We start from the raw sequence: 27,582 nt of genomic DNA, 5'->3' as shown, positions 1-27,582 counted from the left end.
CTCACTTTCCTTAACCTGATTGAGAAGTTTCAAAGTAAGCAAGTTAAAAATGAGTCTGACTTTATTAAACTGTAACATACATTTTCAGGGGTACCTAATGTTGCTAATTTCACATCCAAGTGCAAATGAATTTTTGGCAAGGAAATGTTAAAATTGCAAGTTGTGCTATTTTAAATACCAATGAAGTGTTATTTTGTTACAGTGCCACAAGGTTGCAGTAGTGAGAGAAGAAAAATTGGAAGGTAAGTATTTTAGCGATTTAGCAAGTTTTTCCTCTTATGGCATCAGTGTCATTAACATCTCATATATATTTAGCTGTTTTACTGGAGAGCCATGTATTCTTTTTATTAGTAATTTCTGAAACATGTTAAAAGATGATACTACACTAATTTCCCATTTTTAAGGCCAATGGCTGCTGACATTTATAAAGCGCTTTTATCACGGGGTTTCAAAACCGTGACAGACGTAAAAAACTATTATGAATACCATATGGAATACCTCATCAGCTGTCAGAAGACAGTGGTCTCTAAATATTGTGTTGTATTCCATAACAGTTTTTTTAGGAAGAAAATTAAAGAATGCTTTTCTGAAGTCAGAAAAACTTAGTATAACTTCTAAATTAAATTTGTCTACCCATTTCAAGACTATTAATGCTACTGTTCTATTTTTTAATACCCAATTCAAAGGAATTTTGTAATAGCCACATGATCTTGGATTATGTCTCAAGACAAAACCTGCACTGTTGTACTTTGTATATAAAGATGCCTACCAGTGGAGTTGTTTTCTTATAAATTAACTTTGAGGTATTCAAGATGGTGGAAAAGTCCAGTATTTTCTTTCTGAATTCCCACAGTGGTAGATTTATTCATTCAGTAGATACATAGTGAGTATCTACTCTGTGTCAAGCTCTGTGCTAGGCACTAGAGACTTGGAACAAGTTAGGCATGGTCCCTTCCTTCATGGAACCTAAAATTTGTTCTTGTGATGTTCTTTTGTGTATTTCCTCTGCAGACTTATCTGGTTAGTAGTATTTTTGTTATATAGAGTTTCTTTTTGTAAACTAAAATTGAATTATATAAGCGAGACTTCTCAGAAATTACTTATTCCTCAGTTGCTATGTTTATATGCTAGAGTATAAGATTCTTCCCTGACTGAGGGGGAAAAAAAAAAACCACATCATAGTATCATCAATTATTCATTAATATTTACTGAGTGTCCACTGGATGAGTGGTACCTTCACAGTACTGTACTTAGAACTGACTCACCACCACCTACCTTTCATAATGTCCTTGTCACAGACAGAAGAGTTGATATTATACTGTATATAAGACTGTTTGGCCTTTTAGAGCTTTTTGGACCACCACAGATTACAAATGGTTTTAATGCAGAAGGGTTTCTTGTTAAACTCCCCACATGCTATGAAGTTTGTGTATTAACAGACTGCTTTTCCTGTTGACTTGTAGCAGTGAAGTCCAAGCTAGCTGTGACTGCCAGTGTACATGTGTACAGCATCCAGAAAGCCATGCTAAAGGACAGTGGGCCTCTGTTCAATACCGACTATGACATCCTTAAAAGCAACTTGCAGAACTGCAGCAAGTGAGCTCCTTAATGTTTCTTGTGGGCTTCTTTACGAATTGATTTTGTAAGATGTTTACACAGTGGCTGCCTCTTAAGAGTGAACGCCAAGTCTAGTAAAACCCCATTTATCTTGCAGTAAGACACATGCCTGGTTTTATTAGTACATCATAAGGTGAAAAATAGCAGCCACAACCCATACTGAAAACCTCAGTAGACTCCCCATAAATCTATTTCTCATGTATTTGTCCTGTCACTACTACCAGAAATGTTGTTTGTTGGGCCCCCTCATTACTCCTTTACCCCAGTCTCTGCTTGTCTAAATCCTACCCATCTGTCAAGAACCAGTTCAAATGTTATCCTTCAAAAAACTATTCCTAATTTAATATTCTTCTACCTTCCATCCAAAATCAGTTGATCTTCTACAGCCAGGATCAGATATTGTTCATCTTTTGTATCTTTCACAGCACAGGGAGGAGGTGGACTATATTGCACATGGGTTTTGGAAATTGATGGTCATGGGCTTGATTTTTGGCTTTGTTGCTCATGGCCCAGTAGCTTTGGACAAGTTACTTAAACTCTTTTGAGCTTTGGTCAAATGCCTACTTTGTGAGGTTGTATGGAGGGTTCAGGCCAGATCCCCAGACATATAGTGAACACCTACTACTTTGATAGGTACTAAGCAGGATAATTTGAATTAATTCAACAAAGATCTGATGAGTACGTGTGACATGCCACATACTGTAGAGTGAATATGGCCCAGTACCTGCTTATGGAACTGATGATCCTATGGGAGGCAATTACAGTATAGTGTGACAGTGCTACGGTATGAATAAGAGTGTGGGAGGATGTTGGGGGACACTCATCCCCCCCTTTTTGGTTGGGGTGTAGTGAGGAGGCAAGACAGAGATGGCTTCTTGAAGGGTATGGCATTCAAGTTGAGGCCTGAAGGCCTAGTAGAAGTAGCCAGTCAGAGGGAAGTGGGAGAGTAAGGACAAGGCTGAGAGAACACGTGGTGCTTGTGCAGAACCACAGTAGTTTTCTATGGCTGGAAATTAGAGTGAGAGGCAGGAAATAATGATACAAGGAATCAGACTGTATGCTTGACTACTAGGATAAGGAGTTTAGGCTTTATTCCAAGGGCACAGGGGAGCCACTGAAGATTTTGCAGCAGATGATTGAAATGATCAGAATTGTATCATAAAAATATCACTCTGACTGTGATGGTGAAAATGGATCTGAAGGGAATAATCTGAAGGCAAGGCCATCAGGAAGGAGAAATGTTGCAGTGATTCAGGGTGGAGATGACAGTTATCTGAAGTATAGTAGTGGTGTTGGAAATGGAGAGGTACAGAGGTTAAAGGGTCATACCATCAAAACCTGGATGGTGTGGTAGTGGTTAGGGACCAGGAGAGTGTGTATGGTGGGGATGGGGGTGGGGTTCATGGTGTTAAGGATGATGGCCGTGTTTCTGGCTTGAATTGCTGGATGGATAATGGTACCATCACTAAGAAGAGGAATATATGAGGAGGAGCAGGCTTTGGGAGAAGGGAAAAATGATGAATTGGCTTTGGACATGTTGAGTTTTAGTACCCTGTGGGGAGTCCAAGTGGAGGTGTCCTTTGCAATAGATAGGGGAGTCTAGAGCTAAGGAGAGAAATCTGAGGGTAAAGATAGAGATTTTGGAATCAGAGAAAATAGATAATTAATTGGGCTACAGCAGTAGATACAGTCATGCAGAGAGAATGCATAGACTGAAAGAAGGGCAGAAAGTTATTAAACTCCAGCCACAATTACTAGCTGTGTAACCCCTTGGGCAAATTATTTAACCTCTCTGCTTGAGTTTCCTCATCAGTGAAATGAAACTAATAAAATTAGTATCAGCCTCAGGGTTGTAGAGGATTAAATGAATTAATATATGTAAAGCACTTAGAACAGTGCTTGGCACACAGTAAGCACTATTTAAGTGACAGCTGTTTTTTAAGGGGTGGGCAGAAAAGAGGGACCTAAGAGGGAGCAGCCAGAGATAAGAGGAAAATCATGAGAGTGTCTGGAGTTCTAAAAACTAAGAAGAGATTTTCAAGAAGGAAGGACTGGTTGCCAATACCAAACCTTGCTGAGAAGCTGAGTAAAACGGGAACTGAAAAGTGATGGCCTTGGTAAGAGCAGTTTCAGTGGAGCAACCAGCTTCTGGTCAACTGGGCAGATAGGGATATAAGGAAGTGAGACAGCAGATAGGGACAACTTTCCAGGAAATTTGACAGTAAGATGGAGGAAAAAGAGAGGTAACCTGCTACAGAGGAATTGAGGCTCAGGGAGGATATATACATTTTTAAAGTTGAGAATGCCTTGAACTTGTATTATTAGGAAAGAGCTATAAAAAGAAGAAATTGTTGAAGATACTGAGGGGGGATAGGATAACTGATAAAGTTGGGTCCTTGAGGAGAAATAGATATAGGATTGCCAAAAATAATTTCTGTAAGTTCCATGAGCATAGGGATCATGTCTGTTTTGTTAACCAGTGTATACCCAAAATGGTGCCTGGCAAATGGTAAGCAGTCAGTAAATAATTGTTGAGTGAATTAATGGTAGACATTGGTTCTTTTTTTTCCTTCAGCTCGAAACCTTGAGCATAATAGGCATACAAATATTTATTAGATAAATAATGAATATACAGCTAAAGAGTAATTTATGTCTGGTGTCTTTTAGGGAAGGATTATAAGAAAACATTAACACCCAGATATGTTTATGTAAGTTGTATTATTAGATTTCAAAAATAATCTGTATTAAAATCTAGTTGTGGTATGTCAAACTCTAAAAATCAATTCTGTTGTATCTAGTAAGTAAGCAAACAAGAATAAAAGTGACTCAAAAGTCCAAAATGAAATTTGCATAGGGACCGCTAAAATAAACATGGCAAGTAGAAATGTGATAGTAGGAACCACTTTAATGAAACTTTACTTAAATACTTAAAGTATCCTCGGTAGAAATGTGAGGAATTTATCTCCAGTAAAGAAGTTTGTATTTGGTCCTGAGAATCATGGGCCAACTGAGATCTGACACATTGTTTCATGTGTTTTAAGAAGTGTTGTGACAGGAAGAAAGTTGAAATTTTAGATTGAGCAGATTCTTCTCTCTTCGGACATGTTCCCAGCCTAACCTGATCTCTTCCTCATTGCCAATTCCTGGTCCTGACCCTAAGGTGTGGAATGTAGACCGAATGGAGAAAGAGTTGTCTCGGGGCCAACTTTAGATGTTGACAATGAAATAAAACATTGCTCTCTTTCCTTGTACATGGAAGCACTGCAGGGCCAGAGAGGAAGAGTGGTGAGTGAAAGGAAATGATTTCCGTCTGTTCTTAACTCTGATGCACAAAATATTTGTGTTAATGTGGGGTTTTCTATGTGGACTGTAATAAATCAGTGGAAGGTTTTTGGAGCTGTGGACTCTAGCTCAGGGCTGTTCAGCCTAAAGTTACTTCAGAAATTAAGTGATATTATCAGGGATTTTTTATCTTAGGCCAGTTAATCTCAGAGTTGTGCCTGGTTGATCTGTAAGATAATTGCTATCACCACATAGTTTCTTAACCTCCATCTTCTCCCACCCCAAGTCGAGATGATACACTAAAGAAAGGAGAGAAGCCAGAAGCCTCACTTTCAGTGACTTAAATAATCTTTCTTTCAACCTGTATTTCTCTGTGCCAGGTCTTGTACTGGGTGCCTGAAATACAAAAGATGAATAATATACTTACCTTCAAGGAGCTCTTACCTACCCTCAATAAGCAAAAGACTGAGGGAAATAAAATGTTCTTCTTTGTTAGGAAATGTTGGAAAACTTTGCTTTAAGTACAACTGTTTGACAAGGCTGGATCAGTTACCCATTCACAATGTAGGACATTCCATTATGGATCTTTGTGAAACAGGCACATCTACAATGATTAGAGAAGAAGAGATGAATGTTCCCTTTAATACGTCATGCAAATTGTTCCAAATTTCTTCACTTGGCAATGGGCATACTTGTCTGGTGCTGTTAGTTGGGATTATTATAAATTATTAAACAAGTGACTATAAAGGACCACAGGTTATAGAAGCCAGTGGCTCTGTTCCCAGCTTATTCCATGTTTTAAAGCATGATCCATTCTGGCCAGGAGAGTTGCCAGGAAATTTGTTAATATTTAAAGCTCTTAATTTTGATTCTGTCAGTATTTATGGTATTGCTAGCCCTATACGTTGAAGGTCTTTAAAAACAAGAGATAACCATTTGGTTTACCAAAGATGGTGAAATTACTAATGTTTTATTATTGTTTGGTGTATTCTTACTATTTTGAATTAGGATGCTTTTTTCAAAAAAGCAAGAATACCCATATGGCTTGGTAGAAGACACCTTCCAATCTTAGTTTTATTACTAACGAGATGTATAATCTAGGACTTCACTCACTCCTCTCCAGTACTTGTTGCACAAACTAATTTCTAAAATCCATTCTAGTTCTAAAATTTTCTAATTTTATAGTATTAGGGTTAGAAAGTATTGTGGGGAAGAAGCAAGAGTTTAAAAATAAGGTTTTGGGGCTTCCCCTGGTGGCGCAGCGGTTGAGAATCTGCCTGCCAATGCAGGGGACACAGGTTCGAGCCCTGGTCTGGGAAGACCCCACATGCCGCGGAGCAGCTGGGCCCGTGAACCACAATTACTGAGCCTGCGCGTCTGGAGCCTGTGCTCCGCAACAAGAGAGGCCGTGATAGTGAGAGGCCCGCGCACCGCGATGAAGAGTGGCCCCCGCTTGCCACAACTAGAGAAAGCCCTCGCACAGAAACAAAGACCCAACACAGCCATAAATAAATAATTTATTAAAAAAAAAAAAGAATTCCTTATTTGATTTCTGTTTAAAAAAAAAAAATAAGGTTTGATGTTGACATCAATTAATTTAATGTAACATTTCTGTCCTCAGGTTTAGTGCCATCCAGTGTGCAGCTGCCGTCCCTAGAGCTCCTGCTGAATCCTCATCTTCTGAAAAGTTTGAGCAGTCAGATCTTCTGGTATCACCTGAGACACAAGCCAGTAATGAGTTGACCACCAATGGTCATGGCCCACCTATCCCCAAACAGAGTTCCCAGCAGCCCAAAGGAATCATGGGCATGTTTGCTTCTAAAGCTGTTTCTAAAACCCAAGATGCCAACAAGGAAACCAAAACAGAGGCTAAAGAAGTAACGAATGTAAGTCTTCTTTAAAAATATGCTTTTACAGCTCAGAATGGGTAACTAGAAAAGCATTTAATAATTCCAGTGGTAGTAGTTTAATTATTTAAGGTCTGATATTTAATTCTGTTTTTTCTGCTTTAGTGTAAATCCTTTAATTCTTTTTTTTTTTTTAATCCTTTAATTCTTGATATTCTCACCTGAAGTAGTCCTTCTTCTTTCGTTAATGCTTCTCACCAAGCCTCAGATTCTCCTGTAAAATGTAATGCCTGCCCTGTACACATCACAAGATTATTGTGAGACCCAGTTGAAATAATGCAAAGAATTGTATATTAGCAGTATGTTATTTGGGAACATCTATATTTTGGGCTTTGCCAGTGTATTTAACATTCTCATTCTATTTAATGAATTTTTCTTATTTTTTTCTTTCATCCCTTTCCTTAGTTTTTTATTGTTCAGTCATCTGAACTAAAGTGCATTGACTTAAGAAAAGTCTCATAAGATACTATTAAAAATAATCTAGAAAAACATAATTATTGCCATTATTATTATTACCATTATTGTCATTTTAAAGCTTCCACTTTGGGAAAGGAGAGGAGAGGGAGAGGGAAAGCACTGACAATTATAGGGCTCCTACTGAGTGCCAATAGTTTGGTCTTTGTTTAAATCCTCTTATCACTTCTGTGAGGGAGATATTATCATCTTGTTAAGTAATTTGGATGTCATATTGCTATTACGTGGTGGAACCAGCATTCAGTTCCACTTAGGATGATTACAAAAGTAATGTTTTGGAGGTTTTTCCCCATTTTGTACCATGTTGCCTCTGATGTGTTTTAATTCTGTCAAACTAAGTAGTTTTTAAATATACTCTAAAAAAGTTTAGACATATTCATGGATAATAATTTTATAAAAACCGGGGGAAACTAAGCTATGGCGATTAACACCAAGTACTATCTGGTCTGGATTTGTTCTTATATCTAGTGCCTACACGTTTTGGCATGATAATATAGAGACTGTATGATCATGAGAGTGTGCTCTGCTATTGAAGAGATTTTTTGACTGCTACTTGAAGAACAGCCTAAACACTAGAAAAAAATCATGTGTGTTTTCTTTTTCTATGCTTTTAGGCATCTTCGGTAGGCAACAAGGCACCAGGGAAAGGGAATGCGATAAGCAATTTTTTTGGAAAAGCTGCTATGAGTAAGCATGTTCTTACCTTCCTCTGACTAATATATGAATGTTAATATAATAACATTATATCTGAGGTGAAAGCCACCTTGTCCAGTTTTTACCCATCTAACATACTACCATGTGGCATTCCCGCATCCTAACATAAACTTGTAGTATACAGACCTATATGTTGATGAATATAACCAATAAAACCAACTGGAACAGTAGATTTTATGGGTGAGCTGGGTTCAGTCGAGATATCCTGGAGGGTAGTTTACTTATTTCTATTTTTACTTCCTGCCTTGAAAAGAGAATTAAATATTTGTTTCATAGTGTTCTTGAAAATGGGTGTTTAAAATAAAAGGGAAGTTTATTTATAATGGCCATTTATAAATATTTACTTTTTGAGAAAGCAAATCTCCTTTATTTAAAAAAATATATTTAGATGAGAATTCTTTCATAAAGAAAGAACCAATAACCACATATTTTTGTACTTCTCATATCAAGTACACATCCCCTGAGGGTATGTGGCCAGAATACCAGGAAGAATGCAGGAGTTGCAGGATAATTATGGCACACTTCTTGGAGCATAGCACTTGTTACATGCCTATGCAAGCAAAATTAGTCAGAAATCTGCTTTTCTGTGATGGTCAAAATGGTAGTCAGGGGACAGATTGGGGTAATAGTTTTTTTATTTGCCATAAAAGCTATCAGAGAACATTTTTATGTTCTGAAAAAATATTGAAAGTTTGCTACTGTCAGGTTATTGGGAGGCATGATTGTATTACTGCAGGCACAGTGCATAAGGAGGGCTCCCTACTTCTGTGAAAATATGTCACGCTAATGTCACTGGCCTGCACGGCTGGTGCTAGTCCACTATACCCAATCAGATTGTGTGGTTTCTTGGCAACTTTGATGAGGCCCACACGTTTATTTGTTGTTGTTGTTTTTAATATGTTTGTAACCTTAAAAGCCAGTGAATTTTAAAATTACTATTATTTCTAAAATACATAAAACATGACTGCAAATTGTAAAAGTCAAACAGAAGTATGCATTTATTTATTCATGTGTTTATTTAGCAAATATTTATTGAGCACCTACTAAATGCTTGGAACTATTATGCGCTAGTGATGCAATGCAGAAAATGTCCTCATGGCCCTTATATTCTACTGTAATAGAAAGACAAATAAATACAGAAAAAATAAAATACTTAATGATTGTAATAGCTAGGCAGAGAGTAACAGGATATTATGATAGAATGTAATAGAGGGAGGGGGGAAACCTGGATAAAATAAAGGAATGAAATATTCACTTAATTAAAAGAATGGCTTACAAAGCTGATTTATTTAACAGATGTTTTTTTCAAGGCTTAATGTTTAGAGTAAAATTATGAATGTTTTTATTGTATTTGACACATGACAAGATCAATGCAATGAAAATGAAGCTTGAGAGCTGGATGAAAAGAGTTGATTGTTGGTATTTGAACCATTTAAAACTTGATGCCAGACAATAACAAGTGTTAGCAAGAATGTGGAGAAATTGAACCCTCATACATTGCTGTAGGGAATGTAAAATGATGTGCTCACTTTGAAAACAGTGTGGCAGTGCTTCAAAAAATTAAACATAGTTACCCAGCACTTCCACTCCTAGGTATCTACTCAAGTGAATTAAAACTGTGTGTCCACACAAAAACTTGTACAAATGTTCATAGCAGCATTATTCATAATAACCAAAAAGGTCTATCATGTGATAAATGGTTAAATGATATGTGATATATCCATATGATGGAATATTTTTCAGCCATGAAAAGGAATGAAATACTGATACATGCTACAACATGGATGAACCTTGAAATGTTATGCAAAATAAATGAAGCCAAACACAGAAGGCCACATGTTATATGATTCCATTTACACAAAATGTTCAGAATAGGCAAATCTATAGAGACAAAGTATATTAGTGGTTGTTAAGGGATGGGTTGGAGAGTGATGGCTAATGGGTATAGGGTTTCTTTTAGGGGTGATGAAATGTTCTAAAATTGGATGGTGGTGTTGTTGCAATTAAAAACCACTGAATTGTACACTTGAAAAGGGTAAATTTTATGATATGAATTCTGTTTCAGTAACAAAAACCTTAATGCTTTATATATTTCAAAAAATTACAGCATTGGTGACAAAATTAAAAAGTCATCATCTGTTATCATTCTTTGCTTAAAAAGGTGTTTCATATTTTTTTGCGTATACAAAGGAGATGCTTTTCTGTTTTCAGAATTCATAAGCTGCATACTCTTGGGAAACATCTTTTAATCCCTCTGACTCTTAATTTCCTCATCTAACAAATGAGAATGTTGGTACTTCATAAAGTTGTATTCATTTTTTTTCTAAGTGCTACGTTTACTATCATTTGGCTTGGGGGCTGTGATATAATGAGGGATTAGCAGGAGGCAGAAATGAAAACAGTTATAGCTAGAGTGGTAGTTGGAAAGGAGAAGTGTTCTCTGACTAGACCATGAGCTCTGTTAGGACAGGGACTGTTTTTTATCCCTTTAGCCCCTGTTCCTAATATATTACCTGGCACTTAGTAAACTGTCAAAGGAATGATAGATTAATATTGCACGATGGGGTTATATGTCGTCTACTATACTTTATTTACAGATAAAATTAAAGTCAATTTGGATTCAGAACAAGCAGTGAAAGAAGAAAAAAAAGTGGAGCAACCTCCACTGTCTGTCACTGAACCAAAGCTGGCAGCCCCTGTGGGCCTGAAGAAATCTAGCAAAAAAGCAGAGCCTGTTAAGATGCAGCAGAAGGAAAAAAAAAGGTAGGAAAATTTTGTTACTTGTGGGGGAAGAGTGTCTCTGCTGGGGGTGAGAAGGTCTTTTTGGGCTTATTGACAAGCAGGCAGTTTTCAGTTGAGCACTAAATCCTACTAGGGATAGCCTTAGGGATACAGCTGTATAGCCCAAATGAAGAGAGAAGCTCCATAGCTTGTCTAGTGAAGCAGAACTTGAATCAGCCAGTTCAGATGATTTAGAGCCCAAAGCCAGTGTTTTGGGCCCCATTGATTTAAATTGATTGTCTTCTCCTTTACTTCATTTTATATTTGTGGACGTGGCATAAGCGTGCCTGATTGTATGTCTCTGTGTCTGTTTTTCACCTCAGATTGCCAAATGAGGGGTTATTGTTTCCAGTGAAATTTAAGAGAAAAAGTTCTTTGTTTTCTTTTTGTATCAATGAGTTTATTTTTCAAGTGGTAAAATGTAATTAGAAAAGAAAATAAAAAGCACACAAGCTGTTAAAAATGAATCCAGGAATTTGAGACACTACCTCATAGTTGGTAGGAGCTAGTCTGTTGAAAGAAATTCTAAAGGACACTGTCAGCACTGATAGGCCCAGACATACTTGACTTTTGTGGCAAGGTTGGGGCTACGCTATTAGAAAACATCAACAAAATGCTGATGTTTCAGAGGGTCAGAGCTCTCTGTCCAGTGGGCCTCACCTCCTAGGAACATGTGATTGGGATGGATTAAAATGTTTCTAACCATGGGTACGACACTCGCTGTTGATGGTTATTGCCAGGAATGCATTCAGGATTTCACCACCAAGTAGGACATTAACTGTATGTTTTAGTAGATGCCCTTTACCAGATTCAGGAAGTCTTCTATTCTTAGTTTACTGAAATGTTTTATGAATGGGTGTTGAATTTTGACAGATACTTTTCCTGCATTTATTGAGGCGATCGTATGGTGTTTCTGTTAATGTGGTGAATTACACTGACTGGTTTTCAAATGTTAAACCAGCCTTGCATTCTTGAGATAAACCCCACTTGGTCATGATGTATTATCCTTTTTATATATTGCTAGATTTGATTTGTTAATGTTATGTTAAGAATTCTTTGCATCTATATTTATGGGGGCTATAATCAGTTATTTTCTTTGCTGGTAATGTCTTTGTCAGATTTCAGTATCAAAGTTATGCTCATTTCATACAATCAGTTGAGAGGAGTTTCCTCCTCCTCTGTTTTCCAAAAGAGTTTGTGTAAGGTATATATTGTTTCTTTCTTAAAAGTTTGATAAAATTCACCAGTGGATCCAGGCTTGGAGTTTTCTTTGGGGGAAAATTTTTATTATGAATTTGATTTCTTTAAATAGAGCTATTCAAATATTCTTATTCTTTTGGGGTCAATTTTGAATGTGTTTTTAAAGGAATTTATTTCATCTGAGTCACTGAGTTTATTGGCATAAAATTGTTTATAATATATATAGCCTTATTCTTTGAGTATCTATGGAATCTGTAGGTATCACTATAGATTTCTTCATTCATTCCTAACATTGGTAATGTACACTTTTCTCTTTATCAGTCTTGTAAAAGTCTTACTAATTTTATTAATCTTTTCTTGAAAAATAAATTTTACCTTTTAAAATTTTCTATTTCATTGATTTCTGCTCTTTATTATTTCCTTCTACTTATTTTGGGTTTAATTTGTTATTTTCCTAGCTTAAGGTAGAAAAATAAGTTGATATTTAGTTACATAAGAAATAAGATTGAAGGTAAAAACTATGTCTTGTACTTATTTGTGTCTATAACACACACTAGGCCCTTGATAAATTATTGTTGATTGAATGAATAGTGTGGTGGAATATCCAGACAGAGGAGCTAAATAATGTCAAGATGGATCTAGGTTATTTGTCCAGTAAAATTTATCACATTGTATTTTATAGTTAGTGGTATTTATACCCATTTTTCCTGCCAGAGCTTCTTGAGAACAACGGTATTTTCTCGATCTTTGCATCTGAGTGTTTAGCAAAAAGCCTTTATGTAGGTAGTAGCTGCTTATTTAATGCTTGTTGAATGATTGAAAGGCCAGTAGGGGAAGTAAGAAGGAATTTGGAAAATTTTTCAATAACCTGGTAAGTAGCTTACAGTGGTCTTTAGAGAGCTAGAGAAAGTTTTTATTCTGGTTACCCCATGAAGTGACCTAGCTGTGGTCAGTTAGCAGAGTATCCTTATGGGTCTATTATGACTCTTACTTTCTACCCTCTGGAATTAAGATCATGAGTTATGAAGCAAGGCTGATAGTAGCACATGAATACTTACATTTTTATTTTGTGTAACATGCTTAAATTATTCCTGAACGGCAACAGGAGGAAGCAAGTGGAATTATCTGATGATGAGACAAAAGAAACTGAAAACATGAAGAAAAAGAGGAGAAGAATCAAACTTCCTGAGTCTGATAGCAGTGAAGATGAAGGTGGGCATTGCTAATTTTTTAAATTTAAATTTTAATTTTTGGCTAGTGGGATTGTCACAGTCAATTTGGGCTGCTATAACAAAAATACCATAGACTGAGAGGCTTAAACAATAGGAATTTACTCCTCTCAGTTCTGAAGGCTGAGAAGTCCAAAATCAAGGTGCCTGCCGATTCAGTTCCTGGTGAGAGCTCTCTTCCTCATTTGTAGACGGACACCTTCTTGCTGTATCCTCCATGGCAAAGAGAGAAATCATCTTTCTTGTGTCTCTAATCTCATTCATGAGGGCCCTATCCTCGAGACTTAATTATCTCCCAAAGGTCCGCCTCCTACTTCTATCATATTGGGGATTAGGGCTTCAACATATAAATTTTGAGGGAACACAAACATTCGGTCCACAGAAGGGTCAGTTCTTATTATGATGATTTTAGGCTCAAGGAGCTAAAAAGTTACTTATTATGGGTCACAGTGACAATAGTAATCCAAGCACTGAGAGATACAGTGTACCTATTTCTGTTTAAAACCTACTTTAACCTTTTGACAAGAACCATAATCTTATGGTAATTTGTCAAAGTAGCAAACACAAAGGGAAAGAGAATAAGGATTATTACATTTATTATCAAAGACGTTTTCTTTTTTAAAAAATAAAATGGAGCTCTTCCTTTGGGTACCTTCATGTGAATCTTATAAAATGGGTGATATTGTAGGCATCAGGGGTATTGGTGGTGTTTTGTACCACATAAGTAAAACCATGCTAAGATGAAGAATCTGTATGGTCATTGTTGAGAGGGAATGACACTGTGAACCTTTCCAGTTTTAAGTTGTAGACACTGTTGTACAATAAGCGAACAGAATAAGGGCAAGAGTCTCGCCTGAAAAATTAATGTGCCTTTTAAAAGAATATCAATTATTCTAAGAGCCAGTATCAAGTATCCTTCCCAAAATGTATAAATGAAAGTGTACAGAAAAAGGAGGAGACCAAAGAGAATGATACCTGGGTTGGACTGATATGCCAGATGATTTCGATCCTGAAAAGCCTGGTTTGAGAACCGGTGGTGAAAAGCTTGAGCTGCTGTGATTGATTCTCCATGAATTCATGGCTTAATGAGTATAAACATTTTAGGTAATGGCCAGGGGAACTCTCGTCCAAAGGGATTCAGCATCATATAAAGGTAGACAAAAGCAAACAAACTGACACTAAAAAGAGATTAAAGAAAAATGAATGCAAAAAAAGGAACCTGCTATGCTGTTGAAGGACAAAGCTAAACTTGTTAGACTCTACTCTTATCAGAAACTACTGTAAGAAGCACTGAAAATGGTAACAGAGACTCCCCAAAAGTGGGGGGATATTAGCTCAAGTGAGTGAAAAAACAAATTACATATACAGGTGACAGTAATGCAAAGGAAATGAATATATCTAAGAAATTGTACAAGAAAGTTGAATATGTCTGTGGCAGAGGTACATCTTTGACTCTTCCATGGATTCAGGGTTTCCATTGACTGTGGAATGGATAGGGATAGGGTATTGTGAGCATCCCAGTGGGGCAGTTGCTGTATACTTAATTCCATGTCATTTATCAAAATGCTTTAACCAAGACTACAGAAAGGAAGATTCCCAAGTGTGTGATGAAACAACCATCAAGGAACATTCTGACTGGTTAAGAGTTGAGGAAATAGAGGCAAATCTATGCAGACACACAGGAAAATAACTTAGCAAGTAACTTAGGAATGTGTGCTAATTGGAACAGTTTCCCTAAATTCCAACCAGGAAAAGAACTTGAGGAAGATTCTAGAAAAGTCTTTGAAGCCATCATCCTAATGTACATTAAAAAAGTAAACTAGATACTGCAGTATTAGTGAAGGAGTCAGCTCTAAGTCAAGGAATTACTGTGGTTGATTGAACACTCTTTACATACTTCTGAAATATTCTCTGTAGTTCTGATCCTTAGCTCACAAAAATAATACCCTTAAGTGATTAGAAATATGAGTGGGGTTATTTAGTTTGGAAGGGAGAAGAAATGTGAAAGAGGTGGACAACCTATAATAGCAGATGATATAAAGCAGAGGCTCTCAGATTTTTTTTTCTGGCAAAGGTAATTTTTGGCATCTGACTAAATTTATAAACCTTTGCCATTTTATTCCTAAATTTCTTCTTTGTCTCAAAGCCAGTGGGATTTCATTTTAAACCTTCATACAGTCTCTAGCCTATTATTGTTTTATTTCTGTTACACTATTAGTTCAATATGCTGTCTTCAGCTAGAAGCTAGTACATGAGCAGCAGGAGTGGAGGAAATGGCAGAGACTTTGCAGTTAGACAGACCTGGGTTTAAATCTTAACCTTTACCACTGACCATGTGACTTTAGGCAGATTACTTAACTTAATCAATTCCTGTTTTCTCGTCTCTAATATAGGGATGTTATCACAAACTGTGCCGGCCTTTTATGAACATTAAATAAGATGCTGCGTCAAAAGTGCCGGGACAGTGCTTAACATATAGTCAGTTTTCTTATTAGTCACCCCACTTTTCCTATTGAAATTCAGTAAGCGTTTAATGGTAATAAACACACTTGAAAGTACCTTCTCTCAGAAAATTCCCGTCAACTTCATATCCTTAACTCTCTACCCAAGGGACTGTTCCTTTCTCTTTCTCCCTGGCAGAGTCATAAGCACCTTTAGCAGTTCTATTGTACATACTCTCTTTGTAAAGCAAGAAAAGGCCAGACCCAGAGAGAAATAACATTAAGAATAATATCTATATTGCTAGGAAAAAGTAGTTTTAAATGGTATGTTTCAGTCCTTGCTACCATTTTCAGTCCTTGCAAATTGCTTATAGAGAATGTTAAGCAAATGACCCACAACCCCTTTTTTAAAGGTTAAGATAAGTAGTTAAAAAAATTTCCTAGGAAGCTATGAATGATTTTCAGGAATTCTAGTTACCCATCTCTTCCAGAAAACTCTCTGATAAACAGTGGTTGCATTACTGGATCCCTGCAATTAGTTTTACCACAGCTCTTATTCTGCCCCAACAAAGGTTGCTTTCCTGGGGTGAGTGATGTTTCACTACTTGAGAACCTTTCATCTGAAGAGCTGCAAATCCGTTACAAATATATTTAAAATACACCAATGCATCCATCATTCCTTATGCTTATGTCACTAAAAATATATTGAGGGAGAATGCGTGGCTTGGTAATAAAGACTAAGGCAGACAGACATGGATTCTAGCATATGAATGTGGGCAAGTTTTAAAAAAATCTCTTTGAACCTCAGTTGTATCAATATAAAACAGAAATAGTAATAGTGATTTTGTAGGGTTATTATGAAAATGAATGATTAATGTTTGTAAAGCCCAGAAAATTCTAGTTGTTTTCCCTGTCCTTCCTTTCTTAAAATATTTTGTTTAAAAAAAAATTTTTAAGCAAAGTAATACATGTACACAATTTCAAAAATCAGATAAAATACAAGTTTTATAATGTATAGTAACCTCTCCTATCAGACTCACCTAATTGACTGATGCTTCCCTTGTCAACTTTTTCCCATCTGCCTTCCATCTTCCAGGGATTTGTTGAAATTTCTTATTCATTAGGAGCCCTTGGCTCCTCTGGTGTTCTTCTCTTCCCTATTATGAGAGGGTTACAACATTTCTTTCCTTTATTATCGTTTATAATGTTTCTCTTTGGGGGTGTGTGGAAGGGAGAAGGAGGTATATGCTGAATCTTCCTTGACCTAGAAGCCCATCATCCGAGATTTAGTTCAGAAAATGATTCTTTTCCTTTATTTAAAAGAAATTGTTACTGTATATTCAGTGCTAGGGAAATCGTGGTGCCTCTGCCTGTGTGGAGCTTAGAGTCTGAAGGGGGAGCGTAGATAAACAGTCCATGCAGTGCAGTGAGAGGGATCTTAGAGGGCGCCACTGGGATTGTGTTCTCCTTGGTTAAGTCAAGTCATTACAGAACTGGAAATAGAGTAAGAACTCTTAAACTTATTACTGAGAGTACTCAAAATTCCTTTTTTTTTGGCATCCTCACCGCATAAACTTCACTCCTACCACTGTAACACATTGTGACACAGCTTTCTTAATAGCTATACCTTCAGAAAAACGGGTGCTTGGTTCTGTGGTTTGACTGGACTTTTGCTTCCTTGAGCTCCCATCATGTTCTAGCCTCCCAGAGCTGGTTGATAGCTGGACCACTTTCCTTTTATGTTTTTATTTCCTAGAGCTTATGTTTTTATTTCCTAGAGCTTTGGGGCCCATTTCATACTTGAAGTGTATAATTTATTGTTTCTTTCTGGCTGTTGTTCTGCTTCACCTCTTTAGGTCATTTGGCCTTGAACCCTCCACTGTCATAATTTTTAGCACTGACCTAATCGGTTGGGAGAATTTCAGATCCAAGACTTGTGCTAAGAATTTGAATACAGCCAGGAGATTCAGGGAGCAGGTGAGGCTAAGCAGCTTACCCAGTCCCTTGACCAGCAATTTCTTTGTGGTAATTAAGCAATAGGTCAGCTGAGGATTTTCACTTCCTCTCTTATGGGCCTTATACTATTTCTGGAACTATTCAGAAATGATGGGATCCCTCTGGTGGTACTCTCTTTTCAGGTGGTACCACTTCCATAGCAATATTTCTCTCCTTAAAATATTCTTTCCTGATAATCTCAGTGTAGCAAAATAAGCCTCATCAGTGAGGCAAGTAGTTCCCAAACACATATTAACAAGCAAGTCCTAGCTGTTAGAGCTGTAATTGTGATCATCGTGTCAAAGATGATTCCCCCACCCCACAGTTTATGCTCTTAATATCAGCTGGAAAATTTCAGTCTAACATACATCTCAAGTGATGGCAAATAATCCTCAGACCACAGTCACAAAATCACTGTTACTATTATTTCTGTTTTATACAACTGAAGTTCAAAGAGATTTTTTTACAACTTGCCCACATTCATATGCTAGAATCCATGTCTGTCTGCCTTAGTCAAGCATCCTCCCTCAATATATTTTTAGTGACATAAGCATAAGGAATGTGGATGCGTTGGTGTATTTTAAATATATTTGTTAACGGATTTGTAGCTCTTCAGATGAAAGGTACTCACATTTGGTATAATCTGAGGATTATATCCACTTACTTGATCTTAAGAGAAAATGTCTGGCCCTGAGTGGTAAGGTAGCATGGGATAGTTGGAATAGTAAGGCTATGGAATCAGACTGACAGGGGTCTAAAACTTCCTGCCTCAGTTGCAAGCTCTGTGCCCCTGGCAAGTTAACTAACCTCTCTGAACCTCTGTTTTCTCAACTCTAATGTATGAATAATAGTATTTGTCTCTTAGGTTTGTTGTGAGGATAAAGTAAAATAATGTAAGTGAAATACATGACACATGGTAGATGATCAGTGGATATTTATAAAACAACTTCATACTTTGACTTATCTATAAAATTAGAAGCTTAGCTAAGATGATCTCTAAGGTATATTCCAGCTCTAATAATTCTTGATTCTTTGATTCTCTTTGTATGAAAATTAATAAAATATGTATTTTAAAGATATTTATAGTTATATAATTGCAGAGTCCTTGGTTGTCATGAATTACTGCTTGCAAAATACCCTTTGTTGGACATGGAATTTTAGAGAGCCAGTGGAGAAGGCATTGTACCAGACACTGCCGTAGTTCTCTTATCTAAGCTTGTTTCCTTATTTCAGTCATACCAGACTCTCCTGGGGCTTATGAAGCTGAGTCACCATCCCCACCTCCTCCTGCTTCTCCATCTCCTGAACCAGTGCCGAAGACTGAGCCAGAGCCTCCTTCTGTCAAGGTACAACTTTACTGGGATGTGTCCTTTATCACCCAAGGATAAAACTACTCTGCTACGTTAGTTCGCTGCTATACACTTCACAGATGTCAGTAGCCGGCTCCTGTCTCGTCCTGCTCTCCTATAGGTAGTGCAGAATGGGCATTCCCTCTCTTCTCACCTGAAGAGGGAGTTCAGCCATTAGGTGTCATCTCAGGAATGTGGCCGAAGTCAATCCTGGGAGCTCTTTTGTTTTTCATTCCCTCCAGCTTTAGGGCAGCTGTGCCACCCAACTCCTGTTGGCATTGTGCAAAGTGAAGTCTTGCAGCAGAGTGTGTGAAAGACAGAGTAGAACAAACAACTTATGCAGGTTTGTTGCTCTTCCAGAAAAGGGCTGCAAATGGGGAAATACAGTTTTCAATGATCTTCATCTGGCTCTTGTCTGCATCTGTTAGTGTAGATAATGAAGGACTGAGAAGATGGGCGTTGTTTTTCTTTTATGACTATTAGTTTTCCTTAATTCATTGTGTTAAGACTGTCATTTAAATTTTGCACTAATTTCCTCATTAGCTGAAGAGAAAATGGGGTGGAAGACCAGTGGAGAGAAAAGGAAGTTGGTATAAGTAATACCTTTTGATACTAAATTAGACAGTTGTAACGTTGCAGGGTCAAGATTGAACTAGCAGGTATCCACAGCAAGGGTGGATGCCGTGGAGACCTCTGGTTTGGTTTAGAGGCCTTCCCTGAGCGCTTCCATAGTATCTGCTGTGGCCTTCCATTAAAGCCCTTACCACAGTGGATTGCAATGGTCTGTTTTCTTTGTCTCTCTCCTCCACTAAGGCCCTTGTCCTATTGGTCTTTTTAACCTTGACGCCTGGACTACCCAACAAAAGTTTGTTGACTGAATGAACACAGTTCTTTGCTCAACATGCTACTTTTCTTCTCACAATGAAGTATCAATGAGCGTAACTTGTCTGTGGTTGGGCTGGTCCCCTAAAGGGAAATTTGTAGATAACTTGTTTAACTTTTTATCGTCATAGAATATTGGAGGGTGATTGTTATAGAGTAAAAAGCTTTTGTTATTTCTCTCTATAGCTTGATAGGTCAATTTAATGTTGTATCCTCTGATCTTCCTATGATCTTTTAGGGCTCAAGTGGAGAAAACAAAAGAAAACGAAAACGTGTGCTAAAATCTAAAGCCTTTGTGGACGAGGAGGGCTGCATAGGTAAGAAAAATTTTTGACTCCAAATCCAGAGATAGAGTTATTACCGTGGAGAACACCTTAATCCCTTACAGAGCAGGATGCCTCAGACTTTAATATGCACATGATTCATCCCCAGGTGGTGCTGGGCTGCTTTCCTGTGGCCCACACTTTGAGTAGTGGAATATAGGGAACACTACAACTAAAGTCAGAATACCTGGGTTCCTGTTTGGGTCATATGCTTGAGATCTTGCATAAAAGTCACATCATCTCGGTGGGGAGTTTCTTGATCTGTGGAGTGGAGGGAAAATACCATTTTGCCTACATGTGGGATTGTTGTGAAGATTCATGTGAAGTAATATATTTAAAAAACACTTCAAGATGGAAACCACAATACCAATTTTAAATCATAGACATTGAGAAACATTTGGGTTTTTTTTGAATGTTTGTTTTATACGTTTGAACAGTGGAAAAGAAGCTCCTATAGATGACTAGACTCTGAAGAGAGTGTCAAGAGTCTTCTTTGTGTTTTGTCCCATTTGTTCTGTAGAGGGGTCTGACTCTTGCAAATCACTTCCTTTTTGTTTCCTGCTTGTAAGCCATGTTAGGTAAAAGCATGTGCTTTTTATGGAGGCCTAGAGGGAAATTAGAATTCAGGCCTTGAGTCATTGCTTGATTCTTCAGCCATGTTTTAGCTTGTACTACCACGATTGACCGACTTCTGTGGGGCTTTTAGGATTTAGCACTTGAGGCCCAATGAGATGTTCAGATCCTGGTACTGTCTTTTGTGTTTGTAAAAAGTTGTGGGTTTTGGCTCTTCAACCTCTTGTTAGTGAGATAGCCCAGAATTGTCATTTCTCCTTTCCTGTGGCACCTGCCACACGCTGGCTCTCCTAGAGAAGTAGTTTCTCCCTTTCTTGATTTTCCTTTTCTGGTTCAAATTTTTGTCTTAAAAAGATTGATAGACTCTGACGAATCAACTTCCCCTAGGCAATGTGGTTGTTAAAACTAGTGAAGACCTTTCATCAGTCTTGAGCCCTCTCCCCTTCCCCACCTCCCACTCATCTGAAAAGGCCTCTGCCATTTTAATTGTAGCAGGTGATTGGGAATAAAATTCCTTACACAGGAAATTTCTGTCTTTTCAGTGCTAACTTTCTTGTGCCTATGAATTCTGGATTTTGGTCTTTTTTTGTTTTATTTGTTTGTTTTTTGCTTTTAGTCTTCTAGTAATGAATTTCAAGCCTCTTGGTTTGACTGTTAATGGTAATTTACGTATTTACTTTTTTTTTTTTACTATTATTTATTTATGGCTGTGTTGGGTCTTTGTTTCTGTGCGAGGGCTTTCTCTAGTTGCGGCAAGTGGGGGCCACTCTTCATCGCAGTGCGTGGTCTTTTTTCTTTTAAACTTAAGAGGACAAAAGCATCAGTGCCAGTTTTTCCCTCCTGCTACCCCAAAAGAAAAGTGTCAAAAATATCTTTATGAGAGTTCATTGGGAATTTGTGGCTAATTACCTATTGCTTTGTTCAAAACATAGTACTCAAGTTTTGGCCAGGTATGGGATGTAAACTTTTTTGTACTCCTGTCTCCAGACAGGACTATTAAGAGCCTTGGATGCAACAATGAAAACTGTGCTCACATAGCACATTTTTTTTTAAGGTTTTTAGTCCAAGCTCAACCTAATGAATCTTGGCTCCTGTAACCAACAAAGGAGTTCTGCTTTCCTCTCTTTGCTCAGACTGTTCCAAACGTACCAGCACAGGGGGCTTCTCCTGTCCTGTGCTGGGTGGGAGTTGGTCTGTGGGTTTAAAAAGCTGATCTTTCCCTTTCTGTGAGTTTACTACAGGGACTGGGGAGTTGGGCCCCTGAGATAAATTTGGGGTGGACTTCTGGACAGGGTGGATTTCTAAGAGCAAAACAGTTGAGTGGAAAAGAATTCTTTTACCCATGCAAACTGGGCCTGTTTTTATGGCAGCCCAGAAAAGTGGCGTGTTGTTCAGCTAAAATAAAGGTCCTGTATTTTTAAGTTGAAATCTCCTTTGTTCTGTAGTTTGAAGTAGCCACAGCTTTGAATATAGAAATGCTCCTTTTAGCTCTTAAGGTATATACAAAGTGTTCTGCTTAAGAAATTCTGTTGGTGCTGCCCTGACTGGTTTTTAACTCCCTCAAGCAGTGCATTGCACAGAATTGGCAATGAGACAACCAGTGGTTAGTCATGAAATAATGAGCTAATTGATGCTGAAGTTTAATATTACAGACATGCCACCATTTGAATACATAATATAGCTTATGGAGGAGCAAGTCTTGTCTTTTCTATATCTGTAGGTGGCTCTTTAGAATTCCCTAATTTGAGATATTGAGTAAATAACAGCTCATAATTTTGTTCTAAAATCCAGTTATGTAATGCTTTTGAAGTTGCATCAGGATGGGGCTGATGTTCTGGGATCATAATTGTTGAACTAACAGGTACAGCATGGAAATTCCTCAAGTATCTTAGAGCAACATTTCTTAAACTTTGCTGAGTAGATACATTACTTGAAGATCTTGACAAAATTCAAATTCTGATTCAGTAGGCCTAGGTTAGGACTTGAGATTCTGTGTTTCTAATAAGCTCATGGGAGATTCTAATGCCTCTGGTCTGTGGAGCCTTAAGACCTTCAAGAATGCTTAGTATATATTTAAAGCTTACTAGTGTTTTTTTAGCCTCTTAGTTGACAGGGGTCAGCCAAAGTGAATTCTAGGCTGTTGAAAGTAATGACAAATCCTAGGAACTCTTAGGGAGGGGACTGTTGATTATGCAACCTTAATAAGAATAGATGAATAAGGTGAAGGAATACTCCACTGGTTATAGCCAGTTGACCTCCGGCGTGGCCCATTGCAAGGGGAAAATATAGCACTGAAGAGTGCTTGCCAAAGATTACTGGGTGTATTTGTACATTTCGTAGGGCAGCATATCACCTTTTACAGGGGAGCAAAGAATGGTGATTCTCAAGGTGTGGTCCCCAGACCAGCAGCGTATCAGCATCACCTGGGAACATGTTAGAAAAGCAAATTCTTGGGTCCACCCCAGACCTATTGAATCTAAAACTCTGGAAATAAAGCCCCGCCATACGTGTTTAAATGAGCCTTCAAGTAATTGTGATACACATTAAAGTTTGAGATTATGTACGTGACAGACTAGGTATTAGAACACAGGTGTATTTGATTCCAAAGCCTATGCCTCTAGAACAGTTCGGCGGATATATTTTATTAGAAAGAAATGATCAATAATTGAGAGCTTAAAACTATCATTGTTTGTTAATGGGAAAAAATACCTTTCACTTTACTCATTTGAGTATTATGCATATTAAGTTACTCTATTCAGCTAAGAAAAGGTGTTTTCCTTTTTCCATCATTTGCTGAGAAAGGATTTAGATGACGTTGACTGTACAGCTGCTGCATCTCTCTAAAGTCACAGGAGGGTGGCATTGTACTGTTTCTTGCGGTTGGTGTGTGCACTGCAGTAGTATTGAAGAGACCCTCATCAGTTCTGGGACATCATTGTTGGAAGCGATTGTCTGTACCTGTGCCCTTTGGGGCTTCCTTATAGTGACTCCTCACTGGTATAATTTTTTTAAAAGTTTCCAGTGGGGAGGGATCAGTGAATTTTATTGGTAGGAGAAAAGGCAAAAGACACCCTTGGCTGACAGGGAGTAAAAACACTGGGAACTTTTTCTCATTTTATCTTTGTCCTTCTTTAAAACTATCAAATTTGGGCTTCCCTGGTGGCGCAGTGGCTGAGAATCTGCCTGCCAATGCAGGGGACACAGGTTCGAGCCCTGGTCTGGGAAGATCCCACATGCCGCGGAGCAACTAGGCCCGTGAGCCACAATTGCTGAGCCTGCGTGTCTGGAGCCTGTGCTCTGCAACAAGAGAGGCCGCAATACTGAGAGGCCCGCGCACCGCGATGAAGAGTGCCCCCTGCTTGCCACAACTAGAGAAAGCCCTCGCACAGAAACGAACACCCAACACAGCCATAAAAATTAATTAATTAATTAATTTTTTAAAAAATTAAAAAAATTAAAACTATCAAGTTTGTCATCTGACCAAGTTTACTTGAGATAGTCATCTTCATGATGTAGACCATTACTAAATCCTGGGTCACTGAGAACCAAGAACTGAATAGTTGAGTAGCTAATCTCCAGTTCACAGTGGGTGACATCAGGATAGGACTAGCCAGGAGGGTCCATGGCAATGCGTCTGGCTAGGCAGGATGGGGACTGGCTGGTAGAGCAGAGCTTAAGACCAGGAAAACCAGTGATGGAAATGGCAAGCACTGTGGGTCAGGGAGGTGAGACTGAAGAAGTCAGTCAAAGCATGGAGGTAGAAGTAGGTGTTTGAGATGCAGACAGTTCTGATGTAGAGCTCAGCAAGTTAGCTAAGCATAGACCAAGGCCCAAATGCAGGATTTGGGCAACCGCATAAGGGCCCACTTAAAGGCATGGGGCATAGCAGTGACGGAGTAAGGGTGAATGTTGATTTTGAGCCCCAGCTAGAGGCTGTGTGAGCTCAAAATACTGCTTCCTCCCTGAGGCGGGATCTGATCTCCCAGCGGGATTAAGCTGCGGTGGTCAGTGAGCACACCTCCCTTGGTCAGTGGGTCTGAGGGGACTGGAGTGAACCAGACATCTCATTCTCTCGGGAGAGCAGTGTTCTAAATGACTCAACCCACTCATATCCCATTTTTTTCTGTGTTCTTCCAGTAACTGAAAAGGTCTACGAGAGTGAATCCTGCACAGATAGTGAAGAAGAGCTTAAGATGAAGACTTCCTCTGTACATAGGCCTCCCGCCATGACTCTGAAAAAGGAACCCAAAGAGGAACGAAAGGGCCCAAAGAAAGGAACTGCTGCTCTGGGCAAAGCCAATAGACAAGTGTCCATTACTGGCTTCTTCCAGAGGAAGTGAACTGCCATCTCTGTTAGGTCAGAGATGTGGAGTGGTCAAGGGACAAGACCAAGACATACAGACTCTCACTTACTGTGTAAGTTCATCCAGTGCCTCACCTCATCTTTATCAAAAGACTGTTCTTCCATCCTGTAAGGTTTATACGGCTTCTGGTTTTCAACAAAAAGGAAATCACCTGGAAGCAAGAGGCAAAAGAATATTTCAAAAGCTGTTATCTTCTAATGACATTTTTTAAGCACAATTTTGACCTGTCCAGGAGAAGAATTCACTCCAAAAATAAATTGGAACAGGTTTCAGAATTATCACTGAAGCCGTTAGTGGCTAATCCACTGTGCCCTACCCACCCTGTGCCCTTATCCATCCATTTATGGCTCAGGAAGTGATCCTCCTTGTTCTTTTGTATTTTGTGGACTTGTGTGGGTATTCTTTTATGCCTGAATTTCACTGGATGTGTTTACCACTGCCCCATCCTCCCTTCCCCACTACCACGCTTCTGTGTGAAGCATTTTCTGTAAGTCTTTTAAATCTTGGTTGGACTAAAGGCTGAAACAGAAATCTCCCGGTAATCCTCTTTTCCTCCATTATAAAGTACACTGACACCTGGCCACAGACCAGCACATTACTTGTGTTCTAGCCCTTTCACAAAAGCTCTTACTCTCGAGCCCTTTATTCGCAATTAGTGGTTAGGGAAAAGCCTCAGGCAGAGCACAAATAGAAATGTAATGATGTATTCAACCCCGCCAGAAATTACTTAGAGTCAACATTGATGCCATTAGAGGACTTGTCATGTTGCTGACACAGGGTGTGCTTTATACTACACTTTGTGATTTTTGTCTCCTCCTCTCTCTCCCTTTCCCACTCTCAGTACCTAGAGAGGGAAACCCATACAGTGAAATGAAGGCTAAAAAGAGAAGTCCCTTCTTACATGCAATGTACAACAGTTAAGTAAAATTTCTCCTTTTCAAGGAAACTGAATGTTAGAAACAACAGTTTTCCAGGAAGGTAATGAGGAAGAGGTAAAGCACATTGTCTACTGATGCTGCGCCTCTGTATTTTTAACTTCCTCACATGCTTAGAAGTACAGGCTCCCCAAGAAGAGATGGAGAGGCTGAGTCATTGGTAGATCTAAACATTTTCATTTGTTACTTATGGAAAATCATTTATTCCAGTGATAACTTGGAAGCACCTTCCTTTATGGCTGGAGAGTGAGCTCAGGGGATGGAGGTGGTGTGGCAGTGACCTTGCACAGTGAGCTCTGGGGAAAGGAACACAGGCTCAGCTGCTGGCGTGACTCATGACTAACAGACGAGGGACATCTGACTTGCCTCTTGCTCCTTCTGCCTTCGCCTGGTGTATGTCGTAAGTGATGCAGTCAGCCGTCTACTGTTTAAGGTTAGGATTGTGTTGTGACTGACCTTAGATTAATAGGAGCTTCTTTAGCAACTGTCACCCAGGGCCCTCCAGCCAGGCACCCCATGGACTTGATTAAAACCAGAGGTTTGGGAAATTAGTCCCAGCATTACGTCTACAACTTGAGAAGGCAGAGGCTTTGTGCAGCAAGCTGAGTAAAGGTTGACACATTCCAAACTCCTTTCTTTTTAAAATGTAAAAGGATGGAGAGAAGGGTGGAAAGGCTGGATTTAACTTTACAAAAAACTTCTGGAGAGGAATCCCTTTTAAATGGTTGTTTTCGCCATTGCCTCTAGTCATTTTTCTAAATAGAAATGGAAAATTAAAGAAAAAAAAGCAACAATCCAGCCTTTTTAAAAAAAAATTATCATGCTGGGATCTCTAATTAAATCACATTTTGAATTGGAAAACTCTGGTGCTAGTGGAGTTCTGTCTTTGCAAGCATAATGCAAATCCTGTGGTCACTGTGCCCGGTATGCTGCCTACACTCTGAGCCGTCGGCAAGGCTTAGTGAGTAGTAAATGCTGGCTGTTTTCCTTCTTTTTGTAAAAAAAAAAAAACTCTACCATGTTATCCACATGAGTTAAATAAATTTGAGAAGTTGTTTTAAAACAGTGCTTCAAACTGATTGTCTGATGAATCTGTTATTTGACAGGATGGCAACAGTGTATGCAATTATTTAAACTCTGAACAGGAACAAGGCTGGTTTTCAGTTTATATTGTTCAAACTGCATACCCATAGTCTGAGATGGACAAGTTATTTGCTGTCTTCATCATTTTTTCAGTCCTGTGGGAAATCTTAGATTCAGCCAACCTCATTTTTTAGTTTCTTTAGAAGAAAATCTAGTCCTGATCTTGCACATTGTGTTAGTCTGGCTTCACCACTTGCTGGCTCTGTGACCTTGGGCAGATTTCTAAGCCTCAGATTCTTTATCAAAATAGAGCTCAAACAAGTTACCATGGGCCACCAAGAGTGAAGTAATGTGTATACAGAATAAATTCGGCACACATAGGTGCTCTGCAAATGATGGCTTCCTTCTTGATGTCATAAATGATGCAGTCAGC

At 38.5% G+C, this 27,582-nt stretch overlaps 1 protein-coding gene across 3 annotated transcripts in view; it reads left to right on the top strand.

The window, feature by feature from the left end:
• Positions 1–27,129, top strand: part of POLD3 (DNA polymerase delta 3, accessory subunit) — a 47,174-nt gene extending 20,045 nt beyond the window's left edge. For 2 of the 3 annotated variants that reach the window (XM_061201253.1, XM_061201252.1), the window contains exons 4-12: positions 203–242; positions 1,464–1,596; positions 6,521–6,785; positions 7,895–7,967; positions 10,592–10,757; positions 13,081–13,187; positions 18,874–18,986; positions 20,110–20,188; positions 24,905–27,129. In XM_061201253.1, the coding sequence (XP_061057236.1) occupies positions 203–242; positions 1,464–1,596; positions 6,521–6,785; positions 7,895–7,967; positions 10,592–10,757; positions 13,081–13,187; positions 18,874–18,986; positions 20,110–20,188; positions 24,905–25,107 (1,179 nt within the window). In that variant the 3' untranslated portion in view covers positions 25,108–27,129. The remainder of the gene's footprint in view (positions 1–202; positions 243–1,463; positions 1,597–6,520; positions 6,786–7,894; positions 7,968–10,591; positions 10,758–13,080; positions 13,188–18,873; positions 18,987–20,109; positions 20,189–24,904) is intronic. The other variant, XR_009702207.1, reaches the window with a different exon arrangement.
• Positions 27,130–27,582: the final 453 nt, after the last annotated feature.

Source organism: Eubalaena glacialis, chromosome 10 (genome assembly GCF_028564815.1).
Source record: "Eubalaena glacialis isolate mEubGla1 chromosome 10, mEubGla1.1.hap2.+ XY, whole genome shotgun sequence".
NCBI classification, from domain to species: Eukaryota; Metazoa; Chordata; class Mammalia; order Artiodactyla; family Balaenidae; genus Eubalaena; species Eubalaena glacialis.
The sequence above is the reverse complement of the archived record's forward strand: the minus strand, read 5'-3'. Positions and strand labels throughout refer to the sequence as shown.